We start from the raw sequence: 17,405 nt of genomic DNA on the forward strand, positions 1-17,405 counted from the left end.
TGGGGATTTTTTTTTTTTTAAAAGAAAAGGAAGAGAAGACAGAAGAGTTATATTCCTTAATCCCTAAGGTCAGGGACTGGAGGAGGCGCCCCAAGAACTGAATTCACCTCAATTATCTGATTGCTCTTTAATTTCTTCCAGTATATACTTCAAATCTCTCATAGTAAAGTTTAGTTTTTACTGAATCATCTTAGGGTCCTTGCCTGTGGTGGACAGGGGAGAAAAGAGGGAAAAATGTCAAAGTCTGAGGTGTAAGGTAGGAGAGGCCGGAGCTCAGAGAAGGGGGTCTTTTTTTTTTTTTTTTTTGAGACAGAGTCTCGCTCTGTCGCCCAGGCTGGAGTGCGGTGGCGCGATCTCGGCTCACTGCAAGCTCCACCTCCCCAGCTCACGCCATTCTCCTGCCTCAGCCTCCCAAGTAGCTGGGACTACAAGCGCCCGCCATCACACCTGGCTAATTTTTTGTAATTTTAGTAGAGACGGGGTTTCACCGTGTTAGCCAGGGTGGTCTCGATCTCCTGACTTCGTGATCCACCCGCCTTGGCCTCCCAAAGTGCTGGGATTACAGGTGTGAGCCACCGCGCCCGGCCAGAAGCCGGTCTTGAATAAACAAATCTCTCTCTGCCCTATCCATCTCCTGATAATAGCAATGAAGCATGACTGGAAGCTGACTCAGCATGAAGAGTAGTGCAACGGCCCACTTTGGTTGTATTTTCCTTTATTGGTCTTGGATGATCACATAAAACAATAGTAGGGCATCTTAGGAAAGGCTGTTTTAATTTGGCCTTTGCATGTTATCTGCAAGGGCTCCATCAGACACCCTGTAGCACTGACACAAAAGGCTTTTGGCTATTTTAGATCTGCAAGTACAGCTAGAGAGAAGAGCAGAAGGCCTTATTTACTATTTACCTCTCCAAGAGTGTGTTCACCATTTTTTCAAAAGTCTCGTCACATCTCAGAAGTGGGCTCGTGATCCCCCACTGCAGAGACTTGCTGTACTCATTCAAGCCAAAGTACAGCTTCTCCTCGCAGCCCACGTCCTCCTGGTTCAAAATACAGAGCAAAAACCCAATGAGGACAGGATACAGTGTCTTGTTTTCCAGAAAGTGGGGTGGGGAGGGGGGTTGGGGGGGAGTCCCTGTAAGAGGTTATTTCCTGACAAGTAAGAAAAAATATTGTGTTTCATTATGTAACCCAACACCAACTCTACAGTCATCTCTGAGGCACTAAGTGAAATTTCTTTTCATTTCAAAGGAACTGAATATGTGATTAGTGGAAAGTTGACACATTTCCTTCAGGCACATGGTTCGTTTTCTTTTTCTTTTGTTGGGATACACAAGGTCAGACAGCCTCAATTCTCAGCCTTTTTCCCTGCTGGAAGCAGTTCTCTATAAAGATAAATAGGCTCTCCTCAGAACTCTAGATACTGACAAACTCCTCTGTTACAGAAACTTTAACTTTTCTGACATCATTTCATAATGGTAATTCATAAAAGCTTATCTTTGCAAACAAATTTTACTTTAAAAATGGAATATACGCTTTCCTTAAACAGGACCCACAGTATTTTTAAGTAGCCCCCCTCTTGATGAGTCAGTCATCACTATGAAAATGAATAGCTATTTTAGGCGGTGACACAAAGATGCCCTCAGAGGATCTTGAGAAGTGTGACAAGTTGCTTGTCCTTAAACTCAGAAGCTCCAGGATATTAAATAAGCTTTTTAAGTTCATGATCTGTTTTTATTTATAGTTTTTTTTGCATCTTTTCTGCATTAGTTTTTTACAGTCATGTCTTGCTGTTATGTTGCCTGTGCCATTTGGTCTATTTTACTTTATTTTATTTATTTTATTTTTTGAGACCAAGTTTTTTCTTTTGAGACCAAGTTGCCCAGGCTGGAGAGAAATGGCGCAATCATGGCTCACTGCAACCTCCGCCTCCCGGAATCATGGCTCACTGCAACCTCTGCCTCCCGGTTTCAAGTGATTCTCCTGCCTCAGCCTCCCGAGTGGCTGGGATTACAGGCGCCCACCACCATGCCCGGCTCATTTTGTTTTTTTGCATTTTTAGGAGAGACGGGGTTTCGTCACGTTGGTCAGGCTGGTCTCAAATTCCTGGCCTCAGCCTCCCAAAGTGCTGGGATTACAGGCGTGAGCCACTGCACCTGGCCCACTTTTGTTATTTATTATGTGTTGACATTTTTATTTAAGCACTCTCCAACTCATAAAGGAAATAAGACAGCTTTAAAAGATATAAGATAAAGGCTGGGTGCAATGGCTCACACCTGTAAACCCAGCACTTTTTTTTGAGATCAGCCTGGCCAATATGGTGAAACCCCATCTCTACTAAAAATACAAAAATTAGCCAGGCGTGGTAGCGGGTGCCTATAGACCCAGCTACTCAGGAGGCTGAGGCAGGAGAATACCTTGAACAAGGAGGTGGAGGTTGCAGTGAGCCGAGATAGAGTCACTGCACTCCAGCCTGGGTGACAGAGCGAAACTCAGTCTCAAAAAAAAAAAAAAAAAAAAAAATTATATACATATATTAAGATAAAAATAAATTAAGCAATCAGAGGAAGAAAAAGCAAGGGTAAGAGAAGGAAGACTGCGCCAGGGATAAAGTATTCCCTAAAATGCATGCCAACAGTTTCTGCACATTTTGTTAGAAGTGGGCTACAAATTTGGTAGCCCAAATTCTGAGCTTTTTTTTTTTTTTTTGAGGAGTCTCACTCTGTCACCCAGGCTGGAGTGCAGTGGTGTGATCTCGGCTACTGCAACCTCGGCCTCTTGGGTTCAAGCCATTCTCCTGCCTCAGCCTCCCAAGTAGCTGGGACTACAGGCACGCACCACCACACCCAGCTAATTTTTGTATTTTTAGTAGAGATGAGGTTTCACCATGTTAGCAGGCTAGTCTCGAATTCCTGACCTCAGGTGATCCACCTGCCTCGGCCTCCCAAAGTGCTGGGATTACACACATGAGCCAATGTGCCCGGCTGGTTCTGAGCTTTTCAGTAACCATCTAAAGAGAAACAACTGTATGATTTATAAGGCCCATAAGATAAAAATAAAGCATGTTTTAACTGAAGGCTTTTAATTTTTTGAGGCCCCCCCCCCCAAAACCCTGCTTTTGGGAATAGGTTTGAGAGTAAACAGGCTTTATGAGAGCACCGGAATATGTTCTTAGAGATACTGGAGACTGACAACATAGATTGAATGACATTTGTTTTCAAGGCTAGAAGCCTTTGCTTATTTCATTCTGGGCTTAGCTGTGTTCTGAGTAACTGTGTCAAGTAAGTCATTTCCCGGGGAAAAAAGTCATCCATCTAAGCTTCCCTCCTCATCTGGACTGCAGACACAGAGTCATTTGGAAAAGCTTTATGAAGTGTGCACTTGGTCTTCACATTTCCTGCTCATCCTTGGCCCCTTTTTCTTTGGGAAATTATTAAATCCTACTCCGAGCCTGTTGCTCTTCCTGACACAGCATTAGAACTGCTGGATACGATGCATCCACCTTGCATCCACCTGTCCTCGTTTTTATTTCTCTCTCTTTTTTCTTAGCAGGTTGGTAAATAGATGGCCTGTGATTAACTAGAGCCAGTATGGGTTTTGGGAACTAGAGCTACTAAAAATTAGAATTAGCAGTGAATGGTTTCCCCATCTGTTCTGTTTGCATTAAATTGTAACTATGGTTTTGTGTTACAAAAGTTTTAATAGAAATGAGTGGAACCATTCTTTAAACCATGAGTTATGAAACTGAATGATTTTACTGTAAAGATACGTTTCAGGTATCATAAATCGTATGACTTATTGAATCACTATTTCTGGGGGGAGAATGTCCCTTCTCATAAGGCAAACTCCCCTGTGTGGAAGGCCTGCCCTCTCAGTGACCCTCCATGCTCCCAGTGCTTTCGCTGCTGTCTCTGCCTTTGCTCCTGTCCAACGCTCCGCTCTCCAGATGCTGTTCCCTGGAAGGTCACCTAGGACTCCTGAGGCCAACGCCAGTGGTGATGACTTGTTGGCCCTTGGCCTCACTGCCCTCTTGGCAGTTCTCTTTGTTATTTTCTTCCATGATTCTAACCACACCAGCTGCCTCAATAATCACTGTTTGTTAAAACAAAACAAAACAAAACAAACAAAAAAACATAATCTACACAATGGTGTGCTCACCTGCACCTTAACTCAAAGTCGGTCTCATCTGCCCTCCACAAATCAAACTTCTTTCTGGCCAGGCGTGGTGGCTCACGCCTATAATCCCAGCACTTTGGGAGGCCGAGGAGGGCAGATCACTTGAGGTCAGGAGTTCAAGACCAGCCTGGCCAACACAGTGAAACCCCATCTCTACTGAAAATATAAAAAATTAGCCAAGCATGGTGGCGCACGCCTGTAATCCCAGCTACTTAGGAGGCTGATGCAGGAGAATCGCTTGAACCCGGGAGGCAGAGGTTGCAGTGAGCTGAGATCGTGCCACTGCACTCCAGCCTGGCTGACAGTGAGACTCTGTCTCAAAAAACAAAACAAAACAAAAAACTTCTTTCAACTTCTTTTTTCCAACTAAAGGTAACACCTCAAAAATATTTCTGGTTCTTCCCTCTCCCTGAATAAACAAATCCTAGAAAATGTGCCATGTCTCCCATCCATTTTATTGCCAGGACCATCATTCTGATTCATGTATTTGTTCATTCTAACCCAAATTATCAGAAAAGCCACTGACTGATCTACTTCTAATCACTTTGACTTAGCCTCTAGATTGAATGAACTGCCTCTCAGTAGCTATTAAAGCTGAACATATGTGTACTTGATGACCCAGAAATTTCACTCTCAGAGACCCAAAAGAAATGCATACATACATTTACTAAAGGGTGTGCCAGGATGTTACAGCAGTACTATGTAAAATAAAATAGGATGGATACATGAACTGTGGTGGAGTCATACAATGTAACACACACACACAGCAAAAAGAATGATTTACGATTCATGAAAACTACAAATTTCCCAAACAAAATGTTAAGCAAAGGAAGTCAGATACAAGAGAGTACATACTGCATGTTTCCATTTATATAAGCTCCATACTGAGCAAAACAAATCTGTAGTACAGGAGGCCAGAATAGTGTTACCCTTTAGTGGGGGTGCCCAGAAGGGACACAGGACTTCCAGGGTGGTGGTAAGATTCTGTTTCTTGATCTGAGTGCTGGTCCCACAGGCGTGTTTAGTTTGTGAAAATTCATCACAAACTAAACATTTTACATTGTTAACAAGAAACAGGTAAATTCTAATAATGCTATATATATATACACACACACACACACTAATTCTAATTATATAGTGTATATATATACACTATATATAGTATATATACTATATACTAAATTATAATAATGCTATATATGTGTGTGTGTGTGTATGTATATATATATATATATACTCTTGCTAAAAAATCCTTAATGCCTGTATAATAAGTGTAAACTTTGCTAGCCTGGCACTGACAGCCTCCATGTGTACATTTCCAGGCTTCTTTTGTATCCTATGCAGCGTTCTCTGAAAAATGCCCAGTTTCCTCCTCTGTGTCCCCTGCCCACACTGTCCGCTGCCAGGAGTGCCTCCTCCTGCCCCCATCCCCCTGCCCAGGCCTTCCTGTCTCCCCAGGGCCATCATCCTCTGTTCTCTTTTCCATGGAGCTTCCCCTGGACCTCTCAATAAATGTGACTCCTCCCTCACTTCAACTCCCAGAGCATTTTGATTTTCTGAAATTGTCTTATTCTCCTCTGGATAATAGTGACTTAGATATATACTTTGCTTTCTCCTCTAAACCATCAGTTTTCTTTTTTTTTTCTTTCTCTTTTTTTTTTTTTTTTGAGACGGAGTCTCACTCTGTCACCTATGCTGGAGTGCAGTGGCACTATCTCGGCTCTTTGCAACTCCACCGCCCGGGTTCAAGTGATTCTCCTGCTTCAGCCTTCCGAGTAGCTGGGATTACAGTTGCCTGCCACCATGCCTAGATAATTTTTGTATTTTTAGTAGGGATGGGGTTTCACCATGTTGCCCAGGCTGGTCTCGAACTCCTGACCTCAAATGATCTGCCTGCCTCGGCCTCCCAAAGTGCTGGGATTACAGGTGTGAGCCACTGTGCTCGGCTTAAACCATCAGTTTTCTGTGTGTTCTTTGCAAGATTCAATACAAGTCCACAAGTGTGCTCAATCATATTTTTTGAATTCAATTAATTTGCTTTTTTCCAATTATCCCTCCTGGGATACAGGCTTCAAGATAACTAAAGGATGCTAATCATCAGGAACTTCTCCCTTACACGTATAAAGTTGTTGTAAATTAAATTTTTTTTCCCTTTATCCCATGTTGATCTCAATTTCAGGGACGATTTCTTTAAATCTTAAATTGAAGAAGAGTATAACTCTTCACCTCTCAATTAGTTTGAACAAATACCTGATATCATATCTTTAATCCAGAAGAACATCACTAGATATGTCTAAGATAAGAAGCCCCTCACCTCTTTTTTTTTTTTTGAGATGGAGTCTTTCTCTGTCACTTAGGCTGGAGTACAGTGGTATAATCTCGGCTCACTGCAATCCCCATTTCCTGGGTTCAAGCAATTCTCGGGCCTCAGCCTCCGGAGTAGCTGGGATTACAGGTGCCCGCCACCACACCCGGCTAATTTTTGTATTTTTAGTAGAGATGGGGTTTCACCACATTGGCCAGGTTGGTCTCGAACTCCCAATCTCAAGTGATCCACTCATCTCAGCCTCCCAGGGTGCTGAGTTTACAGGCGTGAGCCACCGTGCCTGGCCAAGAACCCTTTTCAGAAACATAACCACAGGCTAGGTACAGTGGCTCATGCCTGTAATCCTAACACTTTGGGAGGTCAAGATGGGAGAACTGCTTGAGGCCAAGAGTTTGAGACCAGCCTGGACAATATAGTGAGACACTGTCTCTACAGAATATTTTTAAAATTAGCCAGGCATGGTGGTATGTGCATGTAGCTCTGCTACTTGGGAGGGTGAGGTGGGACGATTGTTTGAGCCCAGGAGTTTGAGGCTGCAGTGAGTCATGATTGTACCACTGCATTCCAGCACAGGTGTCAGACTCTGACTCAAAAAAAAATAAATAAATAACTGTAATACCATTATTAAACTCTAAAAATCATTTCCTTAAAATGATTTTTTTTTTTTTTTGGTACAGGGTCTTGCTCTGTCTCCCAAGCTGGAGTGTAGTGACACAATCTCAGCTCACTGCAGCCTCGACCTCCTGGGTTCAAAACGTCTTCCCAACTCCGCCTCCCAAGTAGCTGGGGCTACAGATGCATGTCTGGCTAACTTTTGTACTTCTTGTAGAGATGCGGTCTCACCATGTTGCCCTGGCTGGTCTTGAACTCCTGGGCTCAATCGATCCATCCGCCTCGGCCTCCCAAAGTGCTGGGATTACAGGTGTGAGCCACTGTGCCCGGCTAAAATGACTTTTAAGGAAAATTATTTTAAACCTGTTTCTCTATTTCATGGTAGGAGAAAATAAAGGGCAGAGGCTATTGGTCCTTCCTCCTATCACTGGGGTGTGATCCCTTTTGGAAAAGACTGAATTAGGACAGTTCTCTCTACACTCCAACAATATACTGAAATTTAACGTATAATAGGAGAACTGTCTGGGGGATTAAAAAATTAATTATTCTTAGCTCACACCTGTAATCTCAGGACTTTGAGAGGCTTGTGGATCACCTGAGGTTGGGAGTTCAAGACCACCCTGGCCAACATGGTGAAACTCGGTCTCTACTAAAAAAACAAAAATTAGCCAGGCATGGTGGCGTGCACCTGTAATCCCAGCTACTCTGGAGGCTGAGGCAGGAGAATTTCTTGAACCTGGGAGGCGGAGGTTGCAGTGAGCTGAGTTCGTACCACTGCACTCCAGCCTGGGTGACAGAGTGAGAGTCCGTCTCAAAAAAAATTAATTTAAAAAATAATTATTATTTCCATTCATTCTCTTGGCAATCCCATTCTTTGTCAGAGCAACCCAGCAGCTACTTGGGTAGCCCATAGGCTCCCCTTGTAGTTTGGAGGCAAAGGAACTCTGGCAGCTCTGTTATCTCACCCCTACCTCAACTGCCCAATGAATGGCTGGAGCTGGCATGGAGAAGATACCAAGAAAGCAAAGCAAAAGCTCAAAGTAATCTCTAATGATAGTGAACACACTGAGTTAGTTTGCAGTGACTGCTGAAGACAAGAAGATTCAAGGACCTGAGCTTCCTGCTTGCAAGGAACAAACCAATGCTCGAAGACAAGAACGCAAAGTCAGCGAAAACTTACCTTCTTCATGACAGAACAAAATGCACTGGGTTGAAAAATAAATGTTAGTTTTATGTAAGACGTTTTTGGTGTTTTTTACTTAAACATGGTTATTTAAAAATATCCAGTATGTTCAGTATTTTTAAATGAAGGATCCATTGCTTAATGGCTAATTTTTATTATTTTTATGAAACTCATATTTCTTTTCTTTGATAGTATATTTAGCATAGTTTGTGGGTCATATAAAATATTTTTCAATATTAGAGATTGGAGTAAAAACTATAAATCCCTGGATATATCCAATGTTGAGACAGGTAGTCTCAACACATTCACTGCTACTATGGAGTTATTTAAAGTAACAGTGCCATCATCCCATTTCATACAGAAGACTGTGAAAACTGATTTAAAATAAAACCCAGTTGCTGGAGGAGCAAGAGAGTAATTAACAGTGATGCAGACCATCAGACTAAAACATGACAAAAAGGCCATCCAAGAGGACAATAAAATTTCCAGGTCTCAGGTGAAATTAATCATATGAAGGCACAAAGGAAATCCAGAATATTGATCCTGGCCTCAGATAACATCAACATTTTCTTTTTGAAAAATTATATAGGACAGATAATTTTGCATCTGCATGATATCTAAGAAAATAACCACCTAATCAGATTTATGTAGGATACTATTCACTAGACTTTAGTCTTTTTTCTTTTTTTTTTTTTTTTTTTGAGACTGAGTCTCGCTCTGCCACCCAGGCTGGAGTGCAGTGGCGCGATCTCGGCTCACTGCAAGCTCTGCCTCCCAGGTTCACGCCATTCTCCTGCCTCAGCCTCCCGAGTAGCTGGGACTACAGGCGCCCGCCACGTCGCCCGGCTAGTTTTTTTGTATTTTTAGTAGAGACGGAGTTTCACCGTGTTAGCCAGGATGGTCTCGATCTTCTGACCTCGTGATCCGCCCGTCTCGGCCTCCCAAAGTGCTGGGATTACAGGCATGAGCCACCGCGCCCGGCCTAGACTTTAGTCTTATAATAATTGTAAATATGTGGAACTTTTGGAAGACACAGAATTATGTTAGATATTTATTTATTTATTTATTTATTTATTCATTTATTTTTGAGACAGAGTCTCGTCTGTCCCCCAGGCTGGAGTGTAATGACATGATCTCGGCTCACTGCAACCTCCGCCTCCCGGGTTCAAGTGATTCTCCTGCCTCAGCCTCCCGGGTAGCTAGGACTACAGGCACCCACCAGCACACCTGGCTAATTTTTTGTATTTTCAGTAGAGACGGGGTTTCACCGTGTTAGCCAGGATGGTCTCGATCTCCTGACTTTGTGATCCACCTGCCTTGGCCTCCCAAAGTGCTGGAATTACAGGCGTGAGCCACCACGCCCGGCCAGCTTTTTGAAGTCTTACATAAAGCATTATATTAGATTTTGAATTCTTATGAATATGATCTTAAGCTGTGACATATTTTGTTACAAGGTCCTACCCTCTGGGGAACTAAGAACATGACAGTGTATCAGTCAGCAGGCAAGAGACTCACCCCGGTATCCAGCTGTATCCAGTGAACCTCATTGCTAGAGCTAATGCGGGACTGTTGGGTCTGCAGAGTGTATGGGAAGGAGCTGACCTGGAGCACCAGGAGGTTGAAAGCTTCCAGAACTTCTCTGCAATTAATGACCCTATCAGCTAGTCCATGACTGGGTTCGCCATGTGACAAAGAGCCTGAAATGACACTGTAGAAAAATTGAAAGTCATATTAATACCTCATTTAACCAAGTAGATACAGAATCAGACCCTAACAAGGAGATACTGTTTTAGTTTTTATTTTTCTATCTCTTTTCAATTGCGAGCAGAGTAGAAACAACCAAAATTTGACACGGAAGGGAAAAAATTTACATTCCCTCTTTTCAGACAGATTTCAGGAATATGTATTTTTTTTTTCCTTTTCAGTTTATTCCCAATATACCTCAAAGTGCAAACTCAGTTATTTAGGCTAGTGATATCTAAATCTGCAGTTGAGCCGGGCATGGTGGCTCACATCTGTAATCCCAGCACTTTGGGAGGCCAAGGCAGATAGACCACCTGAGGTCAGGAGTTCAAAACCAGCCTGGCCTACATGGTGAAAACCCGTCTCTATTAAAAAAAAAAAATACAAAAAAAATTAGCTGGGTATGGTGGTGTGTGCCTGTAATCCACCTGCTTTGGCCTCTTAAAGTGCTGGGATTACAGGTGTGAGACACCGCACCCTGCCAACTTCTCTTTCATTAATAAGTTCATCCAGGCCAGGCATGGTGGCTCATGCCTGTAATCCCAGCACTTTGGGAGGCCAAGGTGGGTGAATCACGAGGTCAGGAGTTCAAGACCAGCCTGGTCAAGATGGTGAAACCCCATCTCTACTAAAAATACAAAAATTAGCCAGATGTCTAGCGGGCACCTGTAATCCCAGCTATTTGGGAGGCTGAGGCACAGAACTGCCTGAACCCGGGAGGCGGAGGTTGCAGTGAGCCGAGATTGAGCCACTGCACTCCAGCCTGGGCGACAGAGTGAGTCTCTATCTCAATAATAATAATAATAATAATTTCATCCAGTAAATATGATATTCTCTTGTTTAAACTGGGGAACTGGGGAAGATTTCAGGTCATGAAAGTGCATCTCTACTGCTTTTAAAGGCAAGAGGGAAAAGAGAAGGGCAAAGAAGAGGAGAAATAGTGGGAGAGGAAGGAAGGGAAGCAAAGTCAAATGGAAAAGTGCGTTGGAGGCAGAGAGGGAAGTACATCACCCTTCCAGGAGCTCATTCATCCTAACTTCCTTATTGCTGTCCTTTCTCTGACAAAGCTGAGTTCTACCAAGCTCTTAAAACAAATTATTTCAGGAATCTTTAATTCATCCAGAGTGTAGTGATATGATTTGGCTCTGTTTCCCCAACCAAATCTCATCTTGTAGCTCCCATAATTCCCATGTGGTATGGGAGGGAGCCGGTGGGAGATGACTGAATTACGGGGACAGGTCTTTCCCATGCTGTTCTTGTGATAGCAAAAGTCTCATAAGATCTGATAGTATTTTAAGGGGGAGTTTCCCTGAATAAGCTGGCTGGAGAAATTTGCATAAGTAATGAGGAGCTGAATGTTAGTCCCCAAGACAATGGGGGAAAATGTCTCCAGGGCATGTCAGAGGTCTTCATGGCAGCCCCCCTCATCCACACACCTAGAGGCCTGGGAGGGAAAAGTGGTTTTGTGGGCTGGGCCATGTGCTGTGTGCAGCCTAGGGACTTGGACTTCTGTGTCCCAGCTGCTCCAGCCATGACTAAAAGGGGCCAATGTACAGCTTGGGCTGTTGCTTCAGAGGGTGGAAGCCCCAAGCCTTGGCAGCTTCCACATGGTGTTGAGCCTATGGGTGCACAGAAGTCAAGAACTCAGGTTTGGGAACCTCTGCCTAGATTTCAGAAGATGTATGGAAATGCCTGGATGCCCAGGCAAAAGTTTGCTGCAGGGGCGGAGCCCTCATGGAGAACCTCTGCTAGGGCAGTGTGGAAGGGAAATGTGGGGTCAGACCCACCACACAGAGTTCCTACTGGGGCCTGTAGCCCCTTTGTTTTAGTCAATTTCTCCCATTTGGAATGGTTATATTTATCCAATGCCTGTACCCTCATTGTATCTAGGAAGAAACTAACTTGCTTTTGATTTTACAGGCTCATAGACAGAAGGGACTTGCTTTGTCTTAGATGAGACTTTGGACTTTTGAGTTAATGCTGAAAAGCGTTGAGACTTTGGGGGACTGTTGGGAAGGCATAATTGGTTTTGAAATGTGAAGATATGAGATTTGGGAGGGGCCGGGGTAGAAAGATATGGTTTGGCTCTGTATCTCCACCCAAATCTCATCTTGTAGCTCCCATAATTCCCACATGTTGTGGAAGGGACCCAGTAGGAGATGACTGAATTATGGGGGCGGGTCTTTCCTGTGCTGTTCTTGTGACAGTAAGTCTCATGAGATCTGATGATATTATCAGAGGTTTCTGCTTTTACATCTTCCTCATTCTCTCTTTGCCTGTTGCCATCCATGTAAAATGTGACTTGCTCCTCCTTGCCTTATGCCATGATTGTGAGGCTTCCCCCACTATGAGGAACTGTGAGTCCAATTAAACCTCTTTCTTTTGTAAATTTTCCCAGTCTCAGGTATGTCCTTATCAGCAGCATGAAAATAGACCAACATATGTAGTTAACATAAAACCAACGTGAAATCGATGAGAAAAGCTGAGGAAACAAGAAAAGGATAGGAAAAGGTTACCAGTAAGAAGATGGCAAATATTAGGGTCCCTGGGCTTTGGAATTACCTTTAACACATTTTCTTTTCTTTTCTTTTTTTTTTTTTTGAGACGAAGTCTCACTCTGTCACCCAGACAGGAGTGCAGTGGTGTGATCTTGGCTCACTGCAACCTCCAGCGCCTGGGTTCAAACAATTCTCCTGCCTCAGCCTCCCAAGTAGCTGGGATTACAGGCATGTGCTACCAGGCCTGGCTAATTTTTGTATTTTTAGTAGCATAAGGTTTCACCATGTTGGCCAGGCTGGTCTCAAACTCCTGACCTCAAGCGATCCACCCACCTCGGCCTCCCAAAGCGTTGGGATTACAGGCGTGAGCCACCACGCCTGGCCACATTTAACACATTTCATTAGGTAACAATTATTCCTGTAGAAGGGAGACTCCATTTGCTCACTCTGAATCAATCACCTCGTTAGTTCCACATGGGAGTTGTCATGAACTAGCACAAACAGTGTGTACGGGTTCTGTTTCACTCTCCTCATAAAAACTTCAAACTTGGTTTGAATCTCATTGTCTAGACGAACAACATATTTTTCTGCTCTCTGATGGGCTGTCCCATTTTCCTCCAGACCCAAGTCTACAAGGACACCTGCCAAGAAGAAAAAAATTAATCTTTTAACAAACTTTTACACATACACATACACACAGGAGACAGACTTGAGTTCACTGTCAGCTGACACTGGGTACCAACTGTATGAAGAGACTTACAGAGCAGATACTTTTTCCTTTTTATGTTCCCCATCACAGTATGAGGAGGAAATATCAGATATCCTTTTCTTCATAACACTGCTCATCACCTCCCATCCCTGACACAAATACAGGGAACATTCTGGTACATGAGATAAAAGCAGCTGAGTGTATGAGACCTTTGCTTCACTAAATTCTATTTGCATATAAAGTGCTGCTGCTAATGGCTTCAACAGGCCACCTGGAAAAAAATTAAGCTTTGGGCTACAGCTCTTGACCAAATTAATATAAGCCTTCTTTACCCTAAATTTAGCAACAAAACATATATGAGAAAAGAAAAAACCAATATATTAATGTTCAAAGATACCACGTTAGACTGTGAGCTTTTTATGGTAGTGTTTTACTCATTTTTATACCGTGACCATCTTGCACAGTATTTAGAGCACTGGCAGACCTCAATGAATGTCGGATTTATGTACCAACTTAATAAACTGAACTGAATTAGTCATGATTGCTATATTATTCTCAGTATGTTGGAAACTATGAAACTTTAATACTGTATCATTATCTCTATCTATAATAAAATTACTTTTTTTTTTTTTTTGAGATGGAGTCTCGCTCTGTCACCCAGGCTGGAGTGCAGTGGCGTGATCTCGGCTCACTGCAAGCTCTGCCTCCCAGGTTCACATCATTCTCCTGCCTCAGCCTCCCCAGTAGCTGGGACTACAGGCACCCACCACCACGCCCAGCTAATTTTTTTGTATTTTTAGTAGAGACGGGGTTTCACCGTGTTAGCCAGGATGGTCTCGATCTCCTGACCTCATGATCCGCCCACCTCGGCCTCCCAAAGTGCTGGGATTACAGGCGTGAGCCACTGCGCCCGGCCAATAAAATTACTTCTACACACATCTAAAGTAGTTCTAGGCGCATAAAGCTGTTGTTGAGATAATTGATTAAAAGAGGAAATCTTCCTTTAAATAAAGAGACTTTTATGAATTACATTGACTTAATTGTATCTGTCTTTTATTTTAATATAAATGCAGCTCAATGAAGAATTACATGTAATTAATTAGCAGCTAGATGCTGTAATACTAACAGGCCTAAATGGTATAACAGAAAAAAAATGTTTTACCATACGAAAAATTCTTTATACCAGAAAAGGTGGACAGAAAGGTAATTTTGCTTCCAAACACTGTTCATTAGGAGCCTTTACTCACCGATTGTTTTCAATTCTCACCTAAATGTAGTCAAATTTTGTTGTGAATATTTCCAAAAGCAATCAATCAAACATTTAATTTGGCAGATACTGTGATTTTTTTGAAAGTGGACTGTGGCCAGGTGTGGTGGCTTATGCCTGTAATCCCGGCACTTTGGCAGGCTAAGACTGGTGGATCACTTGAGGCCAGGAGTTCCAGACCAGCCTGGGCAACATAGTGAGACCTCATCTCTATAAAAAATACAAACATCAGCTGGGTGTGGTGACACACGCCTGTAGTCCCAGCTACTCAGAAGGCTGAGGAGGAGAATAGCTTCAACCCAGGAGGCCGAGGTTGTGGTGTGCCGAGATCACACCACTGCACTCCGGCCTGGGCAATAGAGTGAGACTCTGTTTCAAAAAAAAACAAAAACAGAAACAAAAGAGAGGAAAAAACTCATTCAACATTCGATAGCTATTTATTGATCATCTATCTACTATGTGCCATGCCAGTGACTGTGCTAGGTCTGGGGAAACAGAGGGGAACAGGAGTAAGATCTAAATCTCATGGAGCTTATGATGGAGAAGACAGAAAATTTTGATGAGTGTCACGATGGAGACAAGGTACTATGGGGTAGGTAGAGGAAGCTAGCAGAGGCATCAGAGAAAGGACCTGCTTAATCTCTAAAGTGTCTGTTTCCTTATCTGTAAAATAGGGAGTGCAGTACCAGTTACAAATTAGTCTGTATTTCATTTATCCTTAGGAAATAAGCAGCATGAGTTAAGGCATCCTAAAAAGAAACGATTATAAATAATTCATAAAGAGGATAAAATATATTGTATTGATAATTAAGAGTTTGCTGCCTTTCAAAACAAATGAAGTGAAGACCAATTGTGGCTTTTTGGCTAAGATCAAGTGTAAAGATGACTGTATATCTTTGACAGGTCAATTGCATACATTCCCTTACTGGAAAAAGAAAGTTGCAGAAATCTAAGAGGTTGTTTTCTTGACAATAACATGGTATATTAGTCCATAACTATGCAGGCTGCTGGCTCTGTCCTGAGCAGGCACATCAGAGCTACTTGATTGTTTTATTTCTAACTGGGTGTTTTTAGTAGATCATCCCTACTTTTAAATTGTGTTTTAGACTTTTAAGTTTGTTTTTTTTCCTCATAATGAAAGTGATACTTATTTTGGAAAAACTGAACAGTATAGAGAAACATTTAAAAAGAAAAACGTATCCATAATTATTTAATTCACTGCTTCCATTTTTTGTGCTTTTTTTCCTGTTTTTTTTCTATGCATATTGTGCAGCCTGACTCACATTTTGTAATTGTATATCCTGAGATATATGTGTGTGTGTGTATGTGTGTGTGTGTGTGTGTGTGTGTGTATATATATATTTGGCTTATAACTACAAAGTAAGAAACAAAACAAGTAAGAATAACACTATCATTGTTTACTAATATATCTGTGTAGAAAACACAAAATAATCTATGGATGAATCAATAAGAATTTAGTTGATGAATTCAAAATCAATTTACAAAGATCAGTTGCATTTCTGTACACAAGCAGTAGTTAGGAAGTGTACTTAAAAAAAAAATTTACAGGATGTTAAAAAAATATTATGTATCGGCCAGGCGCGATGGCTCACGCCTGTAATCCCAGCACTTTGGGAGGCAGAGGCGGATGGATCATGAGGTCAGGAGATCGATACCATCTTGACTAACACGGTGAAACACCGTCTCTACTAAAAATTACACACAAAAAATTAGCCAGGTGTGGTGGTGGGCGCCTGTAGTCCCAGCTACTCAGGAGGCTGAGGCAGGAGAATGGTGTGAACCCGGGAAGCAGAGCTTACAGTGAGCTGAGACTGTGCCATTGCACTCCAGCCTGGGTGACAGAGCGAGACTCCGTGTAAAAAAAAAAAAAAGAAAAAAAAATATATATCTACCTATCTATATATATATTATGTATCTAGGAATAAATCTTACAAAAGGTATGTAAGACCTTTATGGAGAAAATGATGAAACTATTAATTATGTTAAAAATGACCTAAATAGAGCTACATCATAAAATAAAGTTAAAATTGAATTTTCCTCAAACTTATCTAGAGATTCAAAGTAATTCCAATACAAATTACCTTTTTTTAAATTTAGAGACAAGAGCCTTGTTCTGTCACCCATGCTGAGTGTAGTAGTGTGATCACACCTCACTGTGGCCTTGAGCTACTGGGCTCAAGCTATCCTCCCGCCTTGGAGTCCTGAGTAGCTGGGCCTGCAGGCATGTGCCAGCATGCTTGGCTAAGTGTTTTTTTTGTTTTTTGTTTTTTTTTTAAGAGATGGGGGTCTCACTATGTTGCCCATGCTGGTCTCAAACTTCTGGCCTCAAGGAATCCTCCAGCTTTGGCCTCTCAAAGCACTGGCATTATAGGCATGATCCTGGCCCAACAGGTTTTTTTAAAAAAAATTTTACTTGAAAAAATGTTTTTAAAAATGTATATGGCCAAGCAAAGAACCAAAAAGAGTCAAGATAATTCTGAAGTAGAAAACATGGGAGACGTTTGTCTCACTGGAAATTAAGAATTTCTTTGTTAATAAGACAGTGGTTTGGGCACAGAGGTAGGAGTTAGTAATTGTGTAATTATCAGAAAAAAATCAAAGACGTGAAGATATTGTAGACAATGAGAACTAGGTTTCTTCCTGTCAGAGAAAGAAGTTACAAATAACTCATATTTTTAAACACAGATTGGTAGATACAGAAATAAAGAGGTATATGTGTGCATTCATGGGTTAATATACATATACATGATTTCCTAGCTCTGTCTGCTGAGTGGGCTTAGGCACAACGACATCCTAGTAGCAATGGGCACACTTAACACCCAGATTTTGATTTCTAAATACCATTCTTCAATACAAGGAATCAGGTTTCT

At 42.1% G+C, this 17,405-nt stretch overlaps 1 protein-coding gene across 4 annotated transcripts in view; it reads right to left on the reverse strand.

The window, feature by feature from the left end:
* The window catches only part of GREB1L (GREB1 like retinoic acid receptor coactivator), a 296,235-nt gene that overhangs the window by 40,251 nt on the left and 238,579 nt on the right, over positions 1-17,405 (reverse strand). For all 4 annotated transcript variants that reach the window (XM_001088999.4, XM_015121639.3, XM_015121640.3 and 1 more), the window contains 3 exons: positions 12,999-13,179; positions 9,813-10,005; positions 907-1,040 (listed from right to left, as the gene is read on the reverse strand). In XM_001088999.4, coding sequence (XP_001088999.4) covers positions 907-1,040; positions 9,813-10,005; positions 12,999-13,179 — 508 coding nt within the window. The remainder of the gene's footprint in view (positions 1-906; positions 1,041-9,812; positions 10,006-12,998; positions 13,180-17,405) is intronic.

Source organism: Macaca mulatta, chromosome 18 (assembly GCF_049350105.2).
Source record: "Macaca mulatta isolate MMU2019108-1 chromosome 18, T2T-MMU8v2.0, whole genome shotgun sequence".
In the NCBI taxonomy this organism is placed as follows: domain Eukaryota; kingdom Metazoa; phylum Chordata; class Mammalia; order Primates; family Cercopithecidae; genus Macaca; species Macaca mulatta.